Below are 16637 nucleotides of genomic sequence, written 5' to 3' on the forward strand. Positions count from 1 at the left end.
TCAATCAGCCAGCTGGGTAGGTCTCAACAGTATTGTCCCGTATACTTCCTGGCTGCGGCGAACTCGGTATATAGCTCGCAATATCCTGCTATATACTGAGCTTTGGGTCATGGGAGGAGTTTGGTATATGTCGTCCCGTGACCCTAAAGATCTATGGGATAAAAAGGTTACCCTATAGTTCACTTGTAAGCCTGAAAAATGCATAGAAATGTGCACCTGACAACGCTTATGCTCACACGTGAATGGGGACCTACGTCTGTGTTGCCTGTCTGTGAATTGAGGCCTGTCCGGGATACATACTTCTGTGACTCATCAAATAATTCACCTTTTATATCGGTCTATAAAACCAAACATGAAAGGAGAAGCGTCTCTATATTACAATGGCTGATTGTATTCTTTTTTTCAAACCAACCTTGTCTGCCTTTTCCGTGTAAAAGGTCAGAAGAATTTCGGTACAAGCTCTTCTATAAATACCTACTCTTTGACCAGACTGTTACTGGGAGTATATGTAGTTCTTGATTTATTCTATCATTTATTCCCTTTTATATTCACACATCGCCATAGCAACCACAAGGACAGAAGTGAAATGCATGTACCCGGTGCTCCATTCTTCTAATCCAGTATTAGCTTGAAGTCAGACTTTGGAGTCACTAGTTTGACGTGTGTGTGGCATTGCACAGAGGCAGCAAAGCCGGATATAAAGGGCTCTATTAGAGAAGTCCCAGCTGTATCGTATTGCAGATTTGCATGATATTAACGCTGTGATGTTTGGGAAATTAACCACGCACTCTGTGCTTTTGCAGTTGGTGACACCCGTGACTCTGCGCTGGGTATGGACGACTCTCCTGACCCCTGGAGGACAACAGTAGTTTGCTCTGTGAGGTTCAAGGAGAAGTAGGAGGCTGCCCGTGAGGGGCCGGCGCCCACCAGGCCCAAGCCATGCCGTTCAAGATCAAGCTGCGCAGGACCAAGCGCTACAACGTCCTGAGCAAGAATTGTTTTCTGAGCCGGATAAGACTCTTGAACTCCAATGAGATCCAGTGCACGCTGTCTATGGACAGTACAGGACTGGAGTGCCTGGAGGCCGTAGCGCAAAGACTGGAGTTATGCGAGGTAAGGTTATTTGCCACCAGAGGTGGTCAACATGGTAAATGTTTGTAGGCAAAGAAATATATGCATGGTTCTCCAGGTAAATAGTATGGGGAAAAGTGTGTTTTGTAAATGTCATATATTGCAGGTAACCCGGGGTGGGCAACTTCAGCCCCCCAGCTGTGCTTTAACTACAAAGCCCAACATGCCTCTGGTACTGATCCCTGTAACTGTCAGTCTTTAAATGTGGTGGCTGCATTAGTTTTTCTTTATGTTTAGACATTTTTCCACCTGGTGTTCAGTTAGTAAAGCCGGCCATACACGGGTAGATTTTCTTATGAACGGTCATATCAAAATTTGATAATGTCATCAGAGACTTGTAAAATATCGTTCCAAATTTTGTATGATTTTGGAATGTTAATGTTATGCTTCTTGAACTTTTCAAACTGTTACTACATTTGAAATTAATCGTTAATTTGACCCCATTAACCAAAAAACCCCCAGAACATTCCAAAAACAGGTTATTTTTTTTCCCAACGAAAGTCTGACTGCGTATATCTAGCTGTAGTTTTGTTATTCAACTTTCTTTACCAGGCCAAGCTGTCCAGCAAAAGTGGCAGATAGAGGGGGAGACAAACCATTTAACACTGATATACAATGGTCAGCTTTTATTCATCTATGTAAAACCTTTATCCCAAATGGGGAAAAAAAACGGTTGTTGTAACTGCTTAAAAAAAATGACAGCTGGAGGGCCCAGTCATGCCACAAGGTCTGCGTTCCAGAGCGTTCGGCCTCTGGAACGCAAGCCGGCCGACTCCCTGCATTCAGGGGCGGGAAGGTTCGTGGCGGCGCATTGGAGTTAATGGCACCGCCATCGCCAGCACCCGGAATGCTGGCACATTCGTGCTTGTGTTCCAGTCCAGTGCGATCTGCAAAAATACTGCTTGCAGTATTTTTGCAGGTTGCACTGGGCTGGAATGCAGGCACTAATGTGCGGGCGATTGCACTGCGGGCGGGGGGCGTGGCTGCGGTGCCATTGACTTCAATGCACCAGCACGCCCCCTCCTGCCCCTGAACTCAGGGAGCCGGCCGGCTTGCGTTCCAGAGGCCGAACGCTCTGGAACGCGGACTTTGTGGTGTGATCCGGCCCGGAGTCCAGATTTCATTTGTCCATGTAAATCTACTCCTACATCTAAAGCTGGCCTAGACTCTGCTCATTTGCAAAATTCATCCAGAGGGTGGCCCTGTCCGCAGCCTTCAGTCCAGCATCCTTCAATCAGGAAACTGGAGGAGCTGGCTAGAGAATTTTGGAATAGTGATGGCAGCCCCCTGATGCCAGGGGGAGGGGGGCACTGGGGGAGGTCTCCTCTATTTGAATTCCTTCCGACCCTATGGAATAAAGTTGTATCTGGACTAGTTTAATTGGCGCGACGCTTCAATTCTCACATCTACTGTGTTCCCTGCCAAGCCAAGGATACTGTGGAGATTGGGCAATCTGCCTACCTGTTGGTCAGATCACACATATTCATATCACTTTACCACTATTGGATAAGAAACCCCAAGAGAGGGTTCTAGCCTGCACCTTCTCTACTTACAAAGCATTTTGTTTCTGGCCGTGTTGTGGTTGGAGAGTTCACTTAAAGTAGATCTGAAATCAAAAAAATTTGTTTTTAGTTTTTGGCTAGAGTAAGGGAGAGTTCTAACCCCCCTGCCAGCTTTTTATGCCATCTGTGTCCCTTTTTGGGGAGATTTCCCTTAATTTCCTGTCTGATAGCCGCAACAGGAAGTGATAGGAAATCCATTCAAAGAGATGGAAGTCGCTGGTGGTCAATAGGGGCATCAGAACAAGTGTCTCCATTGGAAGATTTCCCATCCATTCCTGTTCTGTAACTAACCAAAATATGGGATTTTCTTTCACCTTCTCTATTCATCCTGGTGACCATTATCACTGAATCTCCCTAACAGGGACGCAGACAGCAATAAAAACCTGACTAAAAAAAGTTTTGGCTTCAGTTAAACTTTTTAACTTCGTGAACAAAAAGTCTAAGAGGGTAATACTCTTTAAGTTCTATTTTTAGAGCCTTTTCTATGGAGGGAAGGGAATGATTGAGTGTTTCATGAGTGTTTTTTGGAGTCATTCGCAACACTGTGTGATTGCTGGCACTGTGTGAATTAATCAAATCACTGATTCTCTATGGCTGCTCCGAGACCGTTTGTGTCTTTTAGCTCTATGTGGAACATTAGATAAAAAGTTGGAGTAAAAGAAATAAAAAAAAATCAGCTATCACTTTTGACCTCACACCGGAATAATGTGACTTCCACTCTGACACAATTGTGGATTCTTAATTTAGTTTTTATATGTAAGTTTCTAATCTCATTTCCTCCCTCTGTATTGTAAAGTGTAGAAATGGATGTGTATTCCTCAGCTCATGAGCGCAATGCTTCTGGATGGCTCTGAGAGTGAAGAAATGCACATTTGTTTATGGTTTCTAACTTTAGTCATCTATTTAGAGGTTTCCTGTGACCTCCCCGGTCAGGGCATTCTTAAAGGGGAACTCCAAGCTAATATCAGGATCTCCGTTATATGCCTCATAACTGACCCATCTTATTCTACTAGCTTTCAGCATCCAGCATGTGCCCAGTTCAATGCCTTTTATCCAACACAAAAGCATATGTGCCTGTCTGATGGGTGACTGTAAGGAAAAATGACGAAGTTCTGTTTTCTTAGTCACCTCTCCTCCTCCAGCCTTGTGATAGGATCATACAGAGCCGTACCTAGCACCTTTTGCTCCCGAGGAGAGAACAGAAAATGGTGCCCCCAACAGACGTGTGCGGTATGTGACATCATGCGCCTCGCCTCCCGCATGCGCAGAATGTGCTGGTGGTCAAATCCAAAATAGCATAAAAATTCCATTTGACAAAACTAATTAAAACTTTTTTAATTTCCGTTCATTTTGTCAGAATAATAAAAAAAAAGACTTTGCACATGTTTAGTAATATGTGTGCATGAGTGTTTGTGGGGGGGTGTTTTTGATTTTATATTTTTTTAAATTATTTTTTACTGTTAGGGGGCTTTGGGGAAATATCAGGGGTCTAAACAGACCCCTGACATTTCCCTTTTGAAATAGAGATTGAGGACACAGTCTTCTGCCCATACAGGTGGGGGAGAGCAGCAGGGATCCGAGGAGAAGCTGGAGCCTGTGCCGCTCTTCTCCCTGCCGAGCCGTGGCAGTGTTGGCCACCTGGCACCCCTGTTGCCAATGGTGCCCTGTGCTCGCCATGGCAATGGGGGCAAGGGGGCGCAGCCAGGCCGGCCCTGGCTGCACCCCCTCTCAGCTGTGCCTGAGGCGAGTGCCTCACTCGCCCCATGGTAGCTACAGCCCCGGGATCATAAAAGATCAGCAGCAGGTTGGCGAATTCCTCTTGTAAGCCAGTTAGACTGACTGACAAAGCAGTAGAGCTCTGACTTGCTCCCGGTACTGCCCCTCCATCACCTACTCTTGAGTACTGCTGTTCATGGGATTACAGGATGCTAATTTTAAAGACAAAATCAAATTTTAAAGATCATTGTGGTGATGCACGTTCCTGGCCATTTGTTTCCCGCATTTGGAGCGTGTCCCCTTTGATTTCAGTGTGTCCCTGGGATGTGCTCCAAATGCGGGAAAGTAGTACATATCGCAAAATTCTGCAACATGCTTTCCACATTCTCCACATTCCCCCCCCCCCCACACACACACACACACATTTTCATGTTCTCATGCGTGAACGTGTGGGGAAAAAACGTGTTCTACATTTGTTTACGCTTGTGAACAGGTCATAAGGCAGGGTTGGATAAATCTCAGGAGGCTGGTAGCAAATGCTCCTCAAAAATTACAGTTGGCGCCTCACTTTTAAAGTTGTCTCTAGTTGTTGTCAATGGAGCTGACTAAAGAGAAATTCTGCTGGCTCCTGCATTCCGTATTCATTAGAGGGTGTTTTCTTGTGTTTAAGGAACTACATTGGATTTCTGTGATCTGTCAAAGCCAAGGCTTTCAGCCAGCACAGGTGGCTACCATTGCCCATTTTACCCACAAGTGGTGCCAAGTCGCATGGTGGTCTTACTTGGAACAGGCTCCTGAGATGGGCAATGGCAGACTCAAGAAATTAGCTCATCCAGATAACTAAAGATGGTCCATTGCATGCAGTTGTGGAACCTGCCAAGCGCAACCTAAAAGAGATGTGGCTCCCTACCTAGGTGAGCAGTTGGTGCGATGCCCTTTGGGGCTCTGTGGCTGGAATAGTTGTGTTTGGCCCATGGTTGCCTATTTGGTTGCTTTGCTTCCCCCAGCAGGAGAGTAGTCTTTAGGCAAGATGCATCCCCAACAATGCGGGAGTAGAAAAACAAAAAAGAGAGTAGTAGTAAAAACAAAAGAGAGAACTTTTTTACAACTTTTATAGAAACATCTATGGAAGAAGTCTGCGCACAGAGAAATATGTGTATGCCTTTGCCGGAAGTAAGCTGTGTGGCAGAACACGTTCCCCCAGAGTTTATTTTATTATGGTATTTATATTCAAACCAGGGAACCCCCAGTGCTACAAGGCAGAAGCGCTAACCACTACGCAGCTGTATCCATGTTGACGAAACTTCTGATCCTCTCCCAAACAGCTGTGGATTTTTGTAAAAAAATGTTTAAGATTTTCATCTTGACTTTTTTGCTGTTTTAATTATTTTTACCTTTACCTCCATGCTGCTCTGCAGAAAATCCCCTTGAAATGATGTCCTTAATTCCTTTTCACGCCCTCGGGCTAATTTCAGCGCATCGTCAAAGTATGGGAGTGTCGCACACATGGGGGAGCGTAAGGGTTGTCATTCCTATAGTAACAGACTAGTTTACAGAAAATGGTTTAGAAAATAGCTTTGATAGATGCCAAGCGCCCTTGTAAAGGATTGCAGGTATCTACATCTGTCTAAAATGGCCCTTGTAAAAATGTTATGACGTGCCCTTTGCCTATTAGATACATATTTAGGGAACGTCTGTTGCTCACAGCTTACGGAAATAAAAACATTTCGCCTGCAATTAAATGCATAGCAACCCCCCCCCCACAAAATAACACACGCAGTAACCTACTTTATAACCTAAACTAAGTGAAACATGGGGGGTCTGCCATTGTAAACCTCCTTCTGAAAATCTTTTATGGCAGAACGTCTCCGCACCTCTATGAAAACTTCCACTGCAGCGGTAGTTTAAAAACTTTCCTCTGAGTTCAATTTTAACAGCCTATTTATTGTAAATGCCTGAACGCAATCATTTGGAGGGGGTCCACATACCTTTTGGCTGTACAGTTTATTTTTTAAGCGAAAAGATTTTGAATAAGAGTATGGCGGGGTTTAAAAATAAAAACTAAAACCGTTTTTAACTCTTCCCTACCCTTTCCAAAATGGCGGCAAAGTTCTTTATGTGAAGTGTGGCCTACGTGGTTATGCAGACTCAGGTGCTTGTAGACAGTGCATGATGTCAGGCAGTTGACAGGGCAGCAGCTGTCAAACCGCAGGTGACCTTTGACCGCAGGCTGAAGACTGATTCAAGGTTAAGAAATCTACACAATGATAGGAATTTAGGGCAGAATATTGAGGTTTTTTTTGCACATGTCGAGTCCTGACTGGTTCTCTTAGCTTTCAGTTTTTTTCGTTGGTGTTGGGGAGGTTCCGTGCCGCACGCTGTACACCTGCTAGTGTGATCGGCTCTTCCAGCATGTAATTAACAGGCAGGCGTTGCTCTGTGGAGCGGCAGACACTGAGAGGAGCTGACATCCCTTCCCCCAGCCTGCGAGCGGCAATGGAAGTTCATTAGAAGCCGCGCGCCTACACATCCCGGATGACAAGCTGCTGCGTGTCTAGATGGCGTTCAGAAAATCTGTGTGAAGTGACCGCTCGGCAGAAATCTCAACTCAGTGATTGTATTAATAATACTGTCCATCAATGTGTCAAATACTAAGGGGGAACTCTGATCAAACCGCTCATAAGGGGGGTGACCGCATCCAGGGCCATCCCTATAATGAGGCAGCCTGAGATGGTTGCCTATTCTGGCCAGAGTTTCCCAGGTTGCTAAAAGCTCTTAGCATCCTACCTGGGACACTGTTCGGTGCCCTGCCTGGCTCACTGACGTCACTGGTTGCCAGGAGCTGTGCGTGACGCCAGACAGAACTACGGTGCACCCCCAAATTCCCCCTGTAACATACACCCAAAACACCCACCATAAACCCCCACCCGAAGCTACAGTCTATGTCCTGACACGTGCCTGAATTCTGTGTGTTAATTGTCTATTTAACCCGGCATCAATGTATGTAAAATAACGCTACCAGAGCTGCTGAGAGGAGGTATCCGATATAAGGGCTCATGCACATGGACGCATCAGGCCGTGGAATGTTAATTTTGGGATACACAGCAGAGGTGTACAGCCATCTATAGCAGTGAACATGGGTTTACACCACTACTGGCATAAACACGCACATGTGTAAAGCCGTACACCCCTGGACTCCTGTAGTTGTTCACGTGTACGCATCTGCACAATGATGGGAATCATTGTGCAGATGCAATAAAAAACTCCCAAATCCATGCTGATCAGCGCGGAATAAAAAAAAGCTCAGGGAGCAATTTGGGCGGGAGGCGGTAAGGATCGTGTGGACCCTCATGAACGGTCCCTATAGCAATGCATGGGATCGTTCATGTCGGCAGATCCGCACGGCCGAAACACCTCTGCGTGAATGGGGGCGTCAGCACATGTACAGCCGCATACACCCATTCACTCCTATTGGCAGCTGTGTACTGACCTAGGGCTGCAGCTAACGATTATTTTCATAATCGATTAGTAAGCCGATTATTAACTACGATTAATCGGATAGAATAAAAAAATACCGTCATTTATGTAAAATAAAATACACAAATGCAGCTTTACAGACAAAGTTTACTTCAGAATAAAATGGTGTGCACATTGTTTGCATACCAGTACTACTGACTGCACCTGTTTATTGCCGGTGTCAGATTCCAGTGAATATGATCGCCTTGAATTATTAATCATTTTTAATAATAATTTATTTTGTAGGTTGTGAATATCGCAGATAAGATGACATGTTATGTGATAAAACCAGACAAATATATACTTCTCCTCCAGCAGGCCGTGATGGTCCGTGTTCTGCAGGAACCCCGGCTATGCACTTGGTATTGTTGGCAATGGAGAGAAATGCCCATTAATCGTAAGCACTAGACAGGATATTTGACAGTTTGCATTCCTTGGCCCGCTGCGAATGTTGATCTGGCTCTGTGGGGAAATTCTGCCAGATAACTTTCCTAGCAACACAGTTCAGTGTTTTCTGTTGTAGATATTCCCAAAACTAACGTGAAGCCCATCTCCAGGCCAACATACAAACATCCCGTTCTGTAAAGAAGATGAAATGTATTTTTTGTGAGGGTATTTACCATGACTTTATTGCATAGCATGATGTAGTAAGCAGCTACGGTGGTTGACGGCAGGCGGGCTACGGTGGTAGACGGCGGGCGGGCTACGGTGGTAGACGGCGGGCGGGCTACGGTGGTAGACGGCGGGCGGGCTACGGTGGTAGACGGCGGGCGGGCTACGGTGGTAGACGGCGGGCGGGCTACGGTGGTAGACGGCGGGCGGGCTACGGTGGTAGACGGCGGGCGGGCTACGGTGGTAGAAGACGGCGGGCGGGCTACGGTCGGAGACGGCAAAGACTTTGCACAGTAGTCAGCCTTTTTTGGTTAGCCCTTTTTTTTTTTTATCTTTTTTTTACAGAAAAAATACAGTGTTCCATTTTTCATCCTTTGCTTCTCAGTGCTGCTTCTCTTCTGCAGCCTCTTTCCCGTCTACATGCGCTCCAGCAATGGCTACATGGCATTTCTCAGGGCGAGTTTCCTAATGGTGACAACAATGGTTCATGCCTGTGTCGTGTGTGTGTAGAAACGGCCTTTTGTAGTCTCCCATCAGGAGCCCATTTGACAAGGTGACAATACAGGAGCACAATCTAGAAACAGGGACAGTGTGTTGTCACTCTCTAACAGGAAACGCCTAAACAAGGCCCTTCATGGCAGGATCACCAAGTAAATCAGGCTGGAGTTTCCCTTCATAGAGCGTGTCTGGGTAATCTGCAGCTTTGATCGGTGAGCTGTTAATGCTTTATTGCCCACTCAGTTTACTATTCAGTGATTTAGGTACAGTCCAGTGCGGACAGCTTCTGAACAGGACTACAGCCTCTTGTCCAGCTATATACAGTGGGGCAAAAAAGTATTTAGTCAGCCACCAATTGTGCAAGTTCTCCCACTTAAAACGATGAGAGAGACCTGTAATTGGCATCATAGGTAGACCTCAACTATGAGAGACAAAATGAGAAAACAAATCCAGACGAATCACATCGGCTGATTTGGAACCAAATTCAGTTCACACTGATGCCTTAACCTTGGTCTCCTCTCTTTTCTAGACCCATTACTTTGGCCTCTGGTTTGTCGGGAAATCCCAACAAGCGCGATGGGTGGAGCTGGAGAAACCGTTGAGGAAGCAGCTTGACAAGTTCTCGGTGGAACCCGTGCTGTACTTCGGCGTTATGTTCTATGTGCCGAGCGTTTCTTGCCTAAACCAGAGCGCCACAAGGTAGGTGAGATGTCTGATCTGCAGGAGCTTACCGTTGAAGTTTTTAATCTGTTGAGACAAGACCAGTCACCCTGAACAAGGAGAGAGGGCAGCAGTGACCGGTCTTTATTACAGGAGAGGGCAGAGACTAGACCAGTCACCCTGCACAAGGAGGGAGGGCAGCAGTGACCGTCTTTATTACAGGAGAGGGCAGAGACAAGACCAGTCACCCTGAACAAGGAGGGAGGGCAGCAGTGACCGTCTTTATTACAGGAGAGGGCAGAGACAAGACCAGTCACCCTGAACAAGGAGGGAGGGCAGCAGTGACCGTCTTTATTACAGGAGAGGGCAGAGACTAGACCAGTCACCCTGCACAAGGAGGGAGATCATCGGTGACCGGTCTTTATTACAGGAGAGGGCAGAGACAAGACCAGTCACCCTGCACAAGGAGGGAGGGCAGCACTGACTGGTCTTTGTTACACACTGGATTACTTCACAGATCTGGAAGAAATACATAAAGATCAGCAAGATTCAAGCAAGATAACACATCACTTTTGTATTTGGACAATATCTGCTTATCCCAGAGTTCAGCTTTAATTCTCCTCCTCTACCAAGAGTGAACCCAATCTTCACCTCAAAACAAAGAATATGTAAAGCCAAAACCTTTTTGAATAGAGTAAGGATTTTCTTTAGGACTTAGAAGTATTGTATGTTAATGGGGGGAGCTCAGTCTGTCCCTTTTTAACATTTTTATTTCAATCTGCTCAGAGTAGCCTGAAATCTGCATAAAGGCATTCACCAAAGAAACATTTAAAAGGTAAGACATATTTGTAAAAAATTATTTTTAGGGCTTTTGTGTGAATGGGAACCCATAATATACACCCATCGGTCAGCCAAAACATTATAACCACCGACGGGTGAAGTGAATAACAATGATTATCCTGTTGCAATGGTAGCTGGAAGTGGGTGGAATATGTTGGGCAGCAATTGAATGTTTTAATAAGGGCCAAATTGTGATATCTAGATGACTGGGTCAGTGCAACTCAAAAACGACAGTACTTGTGGGATGTTCCCGGTCTGAAGTGGTCCAAGGAAGGAAAATAGGTGAACCAGTGACAGGGTCATGGACGGCCAAGGTTCATTGATGCCTGTGTAGTCCGATCCAATAGAAAGTCACCTGTAGCTGTAATTGCTGAAAAAGTTAATGCTGGTTCTGATAGAAAGGTGTCTGAACACAAAGTGCACAGATTGTTGTATATGGGGCTGCGAAGACTCAGACCGGTCAGGATTCCAATGTTGACCCGTGTCCACCACCAAAAGTTCCTACAATGGGCATGTGAGCATCAGAACTGGATCATGCAGCAATAGAAGAAGGTGGCCTGGTATGATGAAACGCATGTTCTTTTACATCATGTGGATGGTTGGGCGTGTCCCTGTGACTTACTTGGGGAAGAGATGGTACCAGGATGCATCACAGGAAGAAGGCAAGTCAACCGAGGAAGTATGATGCTTTGGGCAATGTTCTGCTGGGGAACCTTGGGTCTTGCCATTCGTGTGGATGTTACTTTGACAAATACTACCTAAACATTGTTGCTGATGAAGTAAACCCAAGGAAATGGTATTCCCTCATGGCAGTGACCTCTTTCAGCAGGATATTGTGCCCTGCCACACTGCAAAATATGGTTAAGAATGGTTTGAGGAACACAACACCGAGTTTGAGGTGTTGACTTGGCCCCCAAATTCTCCAGATCTCAATCTAATCGATCATCTGTGGGATGTGCTGGAACACCAAGTCCGATCCATGGAGACCCCACCTCACAACTTGCAGGATCTGTTACCAACGGCTTGATGTCGGATACCCCAGTATACATTCAGAGATCTAGTGGAGTCCATGTCTTCATGGGGCTGTTTTGGTGGCAAAAGGGAGACTTACTCAATATTAGTCGGGTGGTCATAATGTTATGGCTGTTTGGTGTATTGAGGGGTTTTCTCAAATTTGACTGCAAAAAGTGGAGCTGCATTTCAAGCCTTGACAAGCAATATCGAAATACTCGTCCGCTTCCCTTTTAATTCTCCCTTTTGAGTGGAATGCACGTTTACCTGGGGCTGATGCCGGCATTGTCTGAAGTAAGATCTTTACGAGCAGTTTTATTGAGATTATCATTGTGTTCCCTACAAACCGCAAACTGAACAATCCCCACTGAAGCTGTGCAGATGGCTTTCTGCGCTGAGTCCTGTAGACGGGCTCTGATGAAATTCTAGGTTGTGACAAGGAAATGCCTCTTGCTGCCGATCAGCCGTTCCTTTCCCTGTAATTTGTTGTAATGAATGCAAAGGTTGGAGGGCAGAAAGTTAGCTTCAGGTTGAAGCTTGCCGTCTCCTGCAGGCGTGCTGCTACTGGCTTCTCCTCACATAGTTCACGTGGAAGGTTTATTTTTTAGCAAATAGTGGCCTTTTAGGGTGATAAAAAAACCTCTCTCCTCTGCAAAGGCAAACACTGAGATTCCAGGCTGACTGCTGGAGATACTTTGTTTATTCTGGAATACATGTAGTCAGCACTAGTGAGCGCCTTATCGTGCTGCGAGAAGCGTGCTATAAAATGCCTGCGTGCCTTGGCAAGACTTGGCTGAGCAGGCCAAAGACTCGAATGGAGCACTGAACGTGTGAAGATGCTGAAAAGAAGAGTGTTTCTGAACTCCAGCCTTATCTTGTCTTGCACAGTTGTACACACTTCTCTCTTGTACTAATATTGCTTACTCTGATTTCACTGAACACTGTGAACTTTTTACAATGTGCATTAGAAGCTGCAGCAAGTCAGATCCTGCCTCATTTCCTAGCTGGAGTATGTCCAGAATCATCTAGCCCTTTCATCCCCAGCCTGACTGTCCCTTGGTTCATTCAATGGATTTCAGGTTTCTTTATTCTTGAAGGCTTGGCATCACGTGGGTGATCTACATGCAAATGCAGCATGCCTAGGAACGCCCAGTCCTCCAGACTGACATCCACCCATCAAGGAGTATTGATATTAGTAAGGATGCACGAATACTAGTATTGGTATCGTTGCCAATTAAGAGTATTTGGGCGAGTACTCGTACTTGCCCAAATGCTCCGATGCCTAGCCCGATACCGGAGTTTCCGGTATCAGGAAGCCGGGCAGCGAGTCATTACACGCTGCTCGGCTTCCTGATTGGCCGGGCAGTCGGCTCCATGCTCCCTTTGTGACTTGACCACAGGAGAGCATGGTGCCAGCTCCCTTGCCAATCAGTAAGTTGGGCAGCGTGTAATGACGCGCTGCCTTGCTTCCTGATTGGCCAGGAAGCCGGCCAAACAGGAAGCTGGGCGGTGTGTCATTACCCGCCTCTCAGCTTTCTGATTGGCCAGAAAGCCGGCTTCATGCTCCCTCGTCACCTGGTGATGAGGGAGCATGGAGATGGCTTCCCTGCTAATCGGTAAACCGGGTGGCGAGTGTTTACATGCCACCTGGCTTCCCAGCTATCAGGAAGCCAGGTGGCAAGTCATTACACTCCGCCTGGCTTCTTTAATGGGACTTCCGGTATCGGTATTCAGTATCGGTGAATACCGGAAAAAATATCGGTTCTCATACTCTATACCGAAAAACCGGTATCTGTGCATCCCTAGATATTAGCATAACTCTTCCTTCTGCTTGTATCAGGGCTTAAGAGATGTATTGAGGCAGGGTGCTGGAAGCCATGCACAGCACTCTGCTGTCCTCTTCCACGAGTCATGATCTGTCTTCATTGCATATAGAAGCATAGATGCTCAATGATGACATCACCAGATCTAAAATGGGGTATATAATGAAAACGGAAAAAAAAAAAAAGTATTATTAAAATATGATTGGCATGTTGATGAGGGGGGACGGAGGAGGATCCAGGAAATGCAAAATATTACAAGATTAAAAAGGAGACTCATCCTCTCTATTGGTCCTGGAGACCATCAACTCTGAAGGTGAAAGAAAATCCCAATTTTGTATTGTCAGAACAGAAACAGATGGCAAACTTTCCAATGGGGATGCTAGTTCTGGTGACCCTGCTGACTACCAGGGATTCCCCTCTCTTTGAAAGGATTTCCTCTCACTTTGTGTTGTGGCTATTGGACAGGAAGTGAAGGGAACTCTCCCCAATGGGACACAGATGACAAACACAAAGCTGATAACTCTCCCTTTTGCTATCCAAAACTAAAACATGAGTTCTGACTTCAGTTCTACTTTTAACTTCCGCTTTAAAACTTTCCTCCTCAGACTACACTTAAAGGAGAACTATGAGGTGAGTGCTTTTCACTCACCTCATAGTTCAAGCCGACCTGTGACAATGAGACTGCCACAGGTCGGCTCAGTAGACATACCGGCGTTCGCTCACTTCTCGATCTTGTCACAGCTCTCTGCCGTGACAGGGGAGGGGCTGGATTCCCCCCTCCCCGCTCCGATCCGCCAGCGCTGACTGGCGGATCAGATGCGGGAGGGGGCGGGTACAGCTGGCTCTGCCTCTAGATAGGCAGAGCCAGCTGTCACTCACGCAGCTGGGAGGATCCAGACATAATTGTCGGGATCCGCTTCAGCTGCGGCGCCTCAGTATGTCGCGGTATACTGAGCTTAGGCTGACGGGAGGACGCTAGTTTGTGTCCTCCCGTTACCCTAAGGAGAACTATGGAGAAAAGCCCTAAACCCCATAGTTCTCCTTTTAAAGCCCAACTTCATATAAAACACTTTACCTTGTATTGGATAGCATGGTGAAGGGTTAGAGCCTCATTGATGTCAGTGTCCTTGCTTCACAGATTTCCTCTCGTGTCCTGTCAGGACAGGAAATGATGTAATATTTCTCCCACAGAAACTTTGCTACTACCTGGACTGGTTCCGTATTTCCTCCAACCCAGGACAATACCTGGACTGGTTCTTTATTTCTTCCAACCCAGGACAATACCTGGACTGGTTCTGTATTTCCTCCAACCCAGGACAGTACCTGCACTAGTTCTGCATTTACTTTAACCCCGGACAATACCTGGACTGGTTCTGTGCTTCCTCCAACCCAGGACAATACCTGGACTGGTTCTGTTTTTCCTCCAACCCTTGACAGTAACTGCATCAGTTCTGTATTTTCCCCAACCCAGGAGAGTACCTTCACTGGTTCTGTATTTTCTCCAACCCAGGAGAGTACCTTCACTGGTTCTGTATTTTCCCCAACCCAGGAGAGTACCTTCACTGGTTCTGTATTTTCTCCAACCCAGGAGAGTACCTTCACTGGTTCTGTATTTTCTCCAACCCAGGAGAGTACCTTCACTGGTTCTGTGTTTTCTCCAACCCAGGAGAGTCCCTTCACTGGTTCTGTATATTTTCTCCAACCCAGGAGAGTACCTTCACTGGTTCTGTATTTTCTCCAACCCAGGAGAGTACCTTCACTGGTTCTGTATTTTCCCCAACCCAGGAGAGTACCTTCACTGGTTCTGTATTTTCTCCAACCCAGGAGAGTACCTTCACTGGTTCTGTATATTTTCTCCAACCCAGGAGAGTTCCTTCACTGGTTCTGTATTTTCTCCAACCCAGGAGAGTACCTTCACTGGTTCTGTATATTTTCTCCAACCCAGGAGAGTTCCTTCACTGGTTCTGTATTTTCTCCAACCCAGGAGAGTACCTTCACTGGTTCTGTATTTTCTCCAACCCAGGAATCCAGGACAGTACCTTCACTGGTTCTGTATTTTCTCCAACCCAGGAATCCAGGACAATACCTGGACTGGTTCTGTATTTTCTCCAACCCAGGAATCCAGGACAATACCTGGACTGGTTCTGTATTTTCTCCAACCCAGGAATCCAGGACAATACCTGGACTGGTTCTGTATTTTCTCCAACCCAGGAATCCAGGACAATACCTGGACTGGTTCTGTATTTTCTCCAACCCAGGAATCCAGGACAATACCTGGACTGGTTCTGTATTTTCTCCAACCCAGGAATCCAGGACAATACCTGGACTGGTTCTGTATTTTCTCCAACCCAGGAATCCAGGACAATACCTGGACTGGTTCTGTATTTTCTCCAACCCAGGAATCCAGGACCATACCTGGACTGGTTCTGTATTTTCTCCAACCCAGGAATCCAGGACAATACCTGGACTGGTTCTGTATTTCCTCCTAAGCCGGGTTTCTGAACTGTGACATAATGCCCACATTCCTGGTCGCTCCCACGGAAATTGTGCAAAACGCGCCAGCCTGTGTCGGATTCCTCGCATGTTTCTTGCTGTCTCGGTGGTTGAAGTCGATATTTCTTATTTAATGTTTCATTAACCGTAACAGGTTTCTGATAAACAACCTGCCAACCTTTCTGCTAGGCTGAGCTCGGGGTTAATCACGAGGATTTGGCTTCCAGGTACTTTCCCATCTTCAGATGATGATACAAGAACTCTCTCTGATTTATGTAATATGTATATAATGTACAAAATTACTATGCAGTGTCGTATTTTTTAGTTTTTTGGATATAGAGTGAGCAAGATTACAGCCTCTTTATTGAAGTCTATGTCCCCCTTGGGGAGATTTCCCCTCACTTCCTGTCCTGATAACCGAACAGGAAGTGAGCTGAAGACCCCCACACTTGTGGTCTTTATTGAAAGACTTTCCATCTTGTAGTGACAACTGAAAAATGAGGGATATTTGCTCCTCTTCTGCCCCAGTAATGGTCACTAGGACAAATATGATGGGTTTCCACAGCCCCCGGCCGTAGACATCAGTAAAATCCTGACGGGCTCCATTCTTTCCCCAATCAAAAACTAGGGAAAAGGTTTTCTCTGAAGTTTTTATGTTTATGCCAAATGGCTAAATTCCCAGATGATGAAATTTATATGTGGCAGCTTTCCCCTGCCAAGACGTCTTTTTTTTTTTTTTTTTTCCATTCCAGCCTGGGATTTACAAAACTTGTCA

At 46.1% G+C, this 16637-nt stretch overlaps 1 protein-coding gene across 1 annotated transcript in view; it reads left to right on the plus strand.

The window, feature by feature from the left end:
- Positions 1-804: 804 nt before the first annotated feature.
- The window catches only part of PTPN14 (protein tyrosine phosphatase, non-receptor type 14), a 61540-nt gene continuing 45707 nt past the window's right edge, over positions 805-16637 (plus strand). The window contains exons 1-2 of the mRNA XM_018572700.1: positions 805-1113; positions 9565-9734. Of these exons, the coding sequence (XP_018428202.1) occupies positions 940-1113; positions 9565-9734 (344 nt within the window). The 5' untranslated portion in view covers positions 805-939. The remainder of the gene's footprint in view (positions 1114-9564; positions 9735-16637) is intronic.

Source organism: Nanorana parkeri, unplaced genomic scaffold (assembly GCF_000935625.1).
Source record: "Nanorana parkeri isolate BGI_ZX_2015 unplaced genomic scaffold, ASM93562v1 scaffold1, whole genome shotgun sequence".
NCBI classification, from domain to species: Eukaryota; Metazoa; Chordata; class Amphibia; order Anura; family Dicroglossidae; genus Nanorana; species Nanorana parkeri.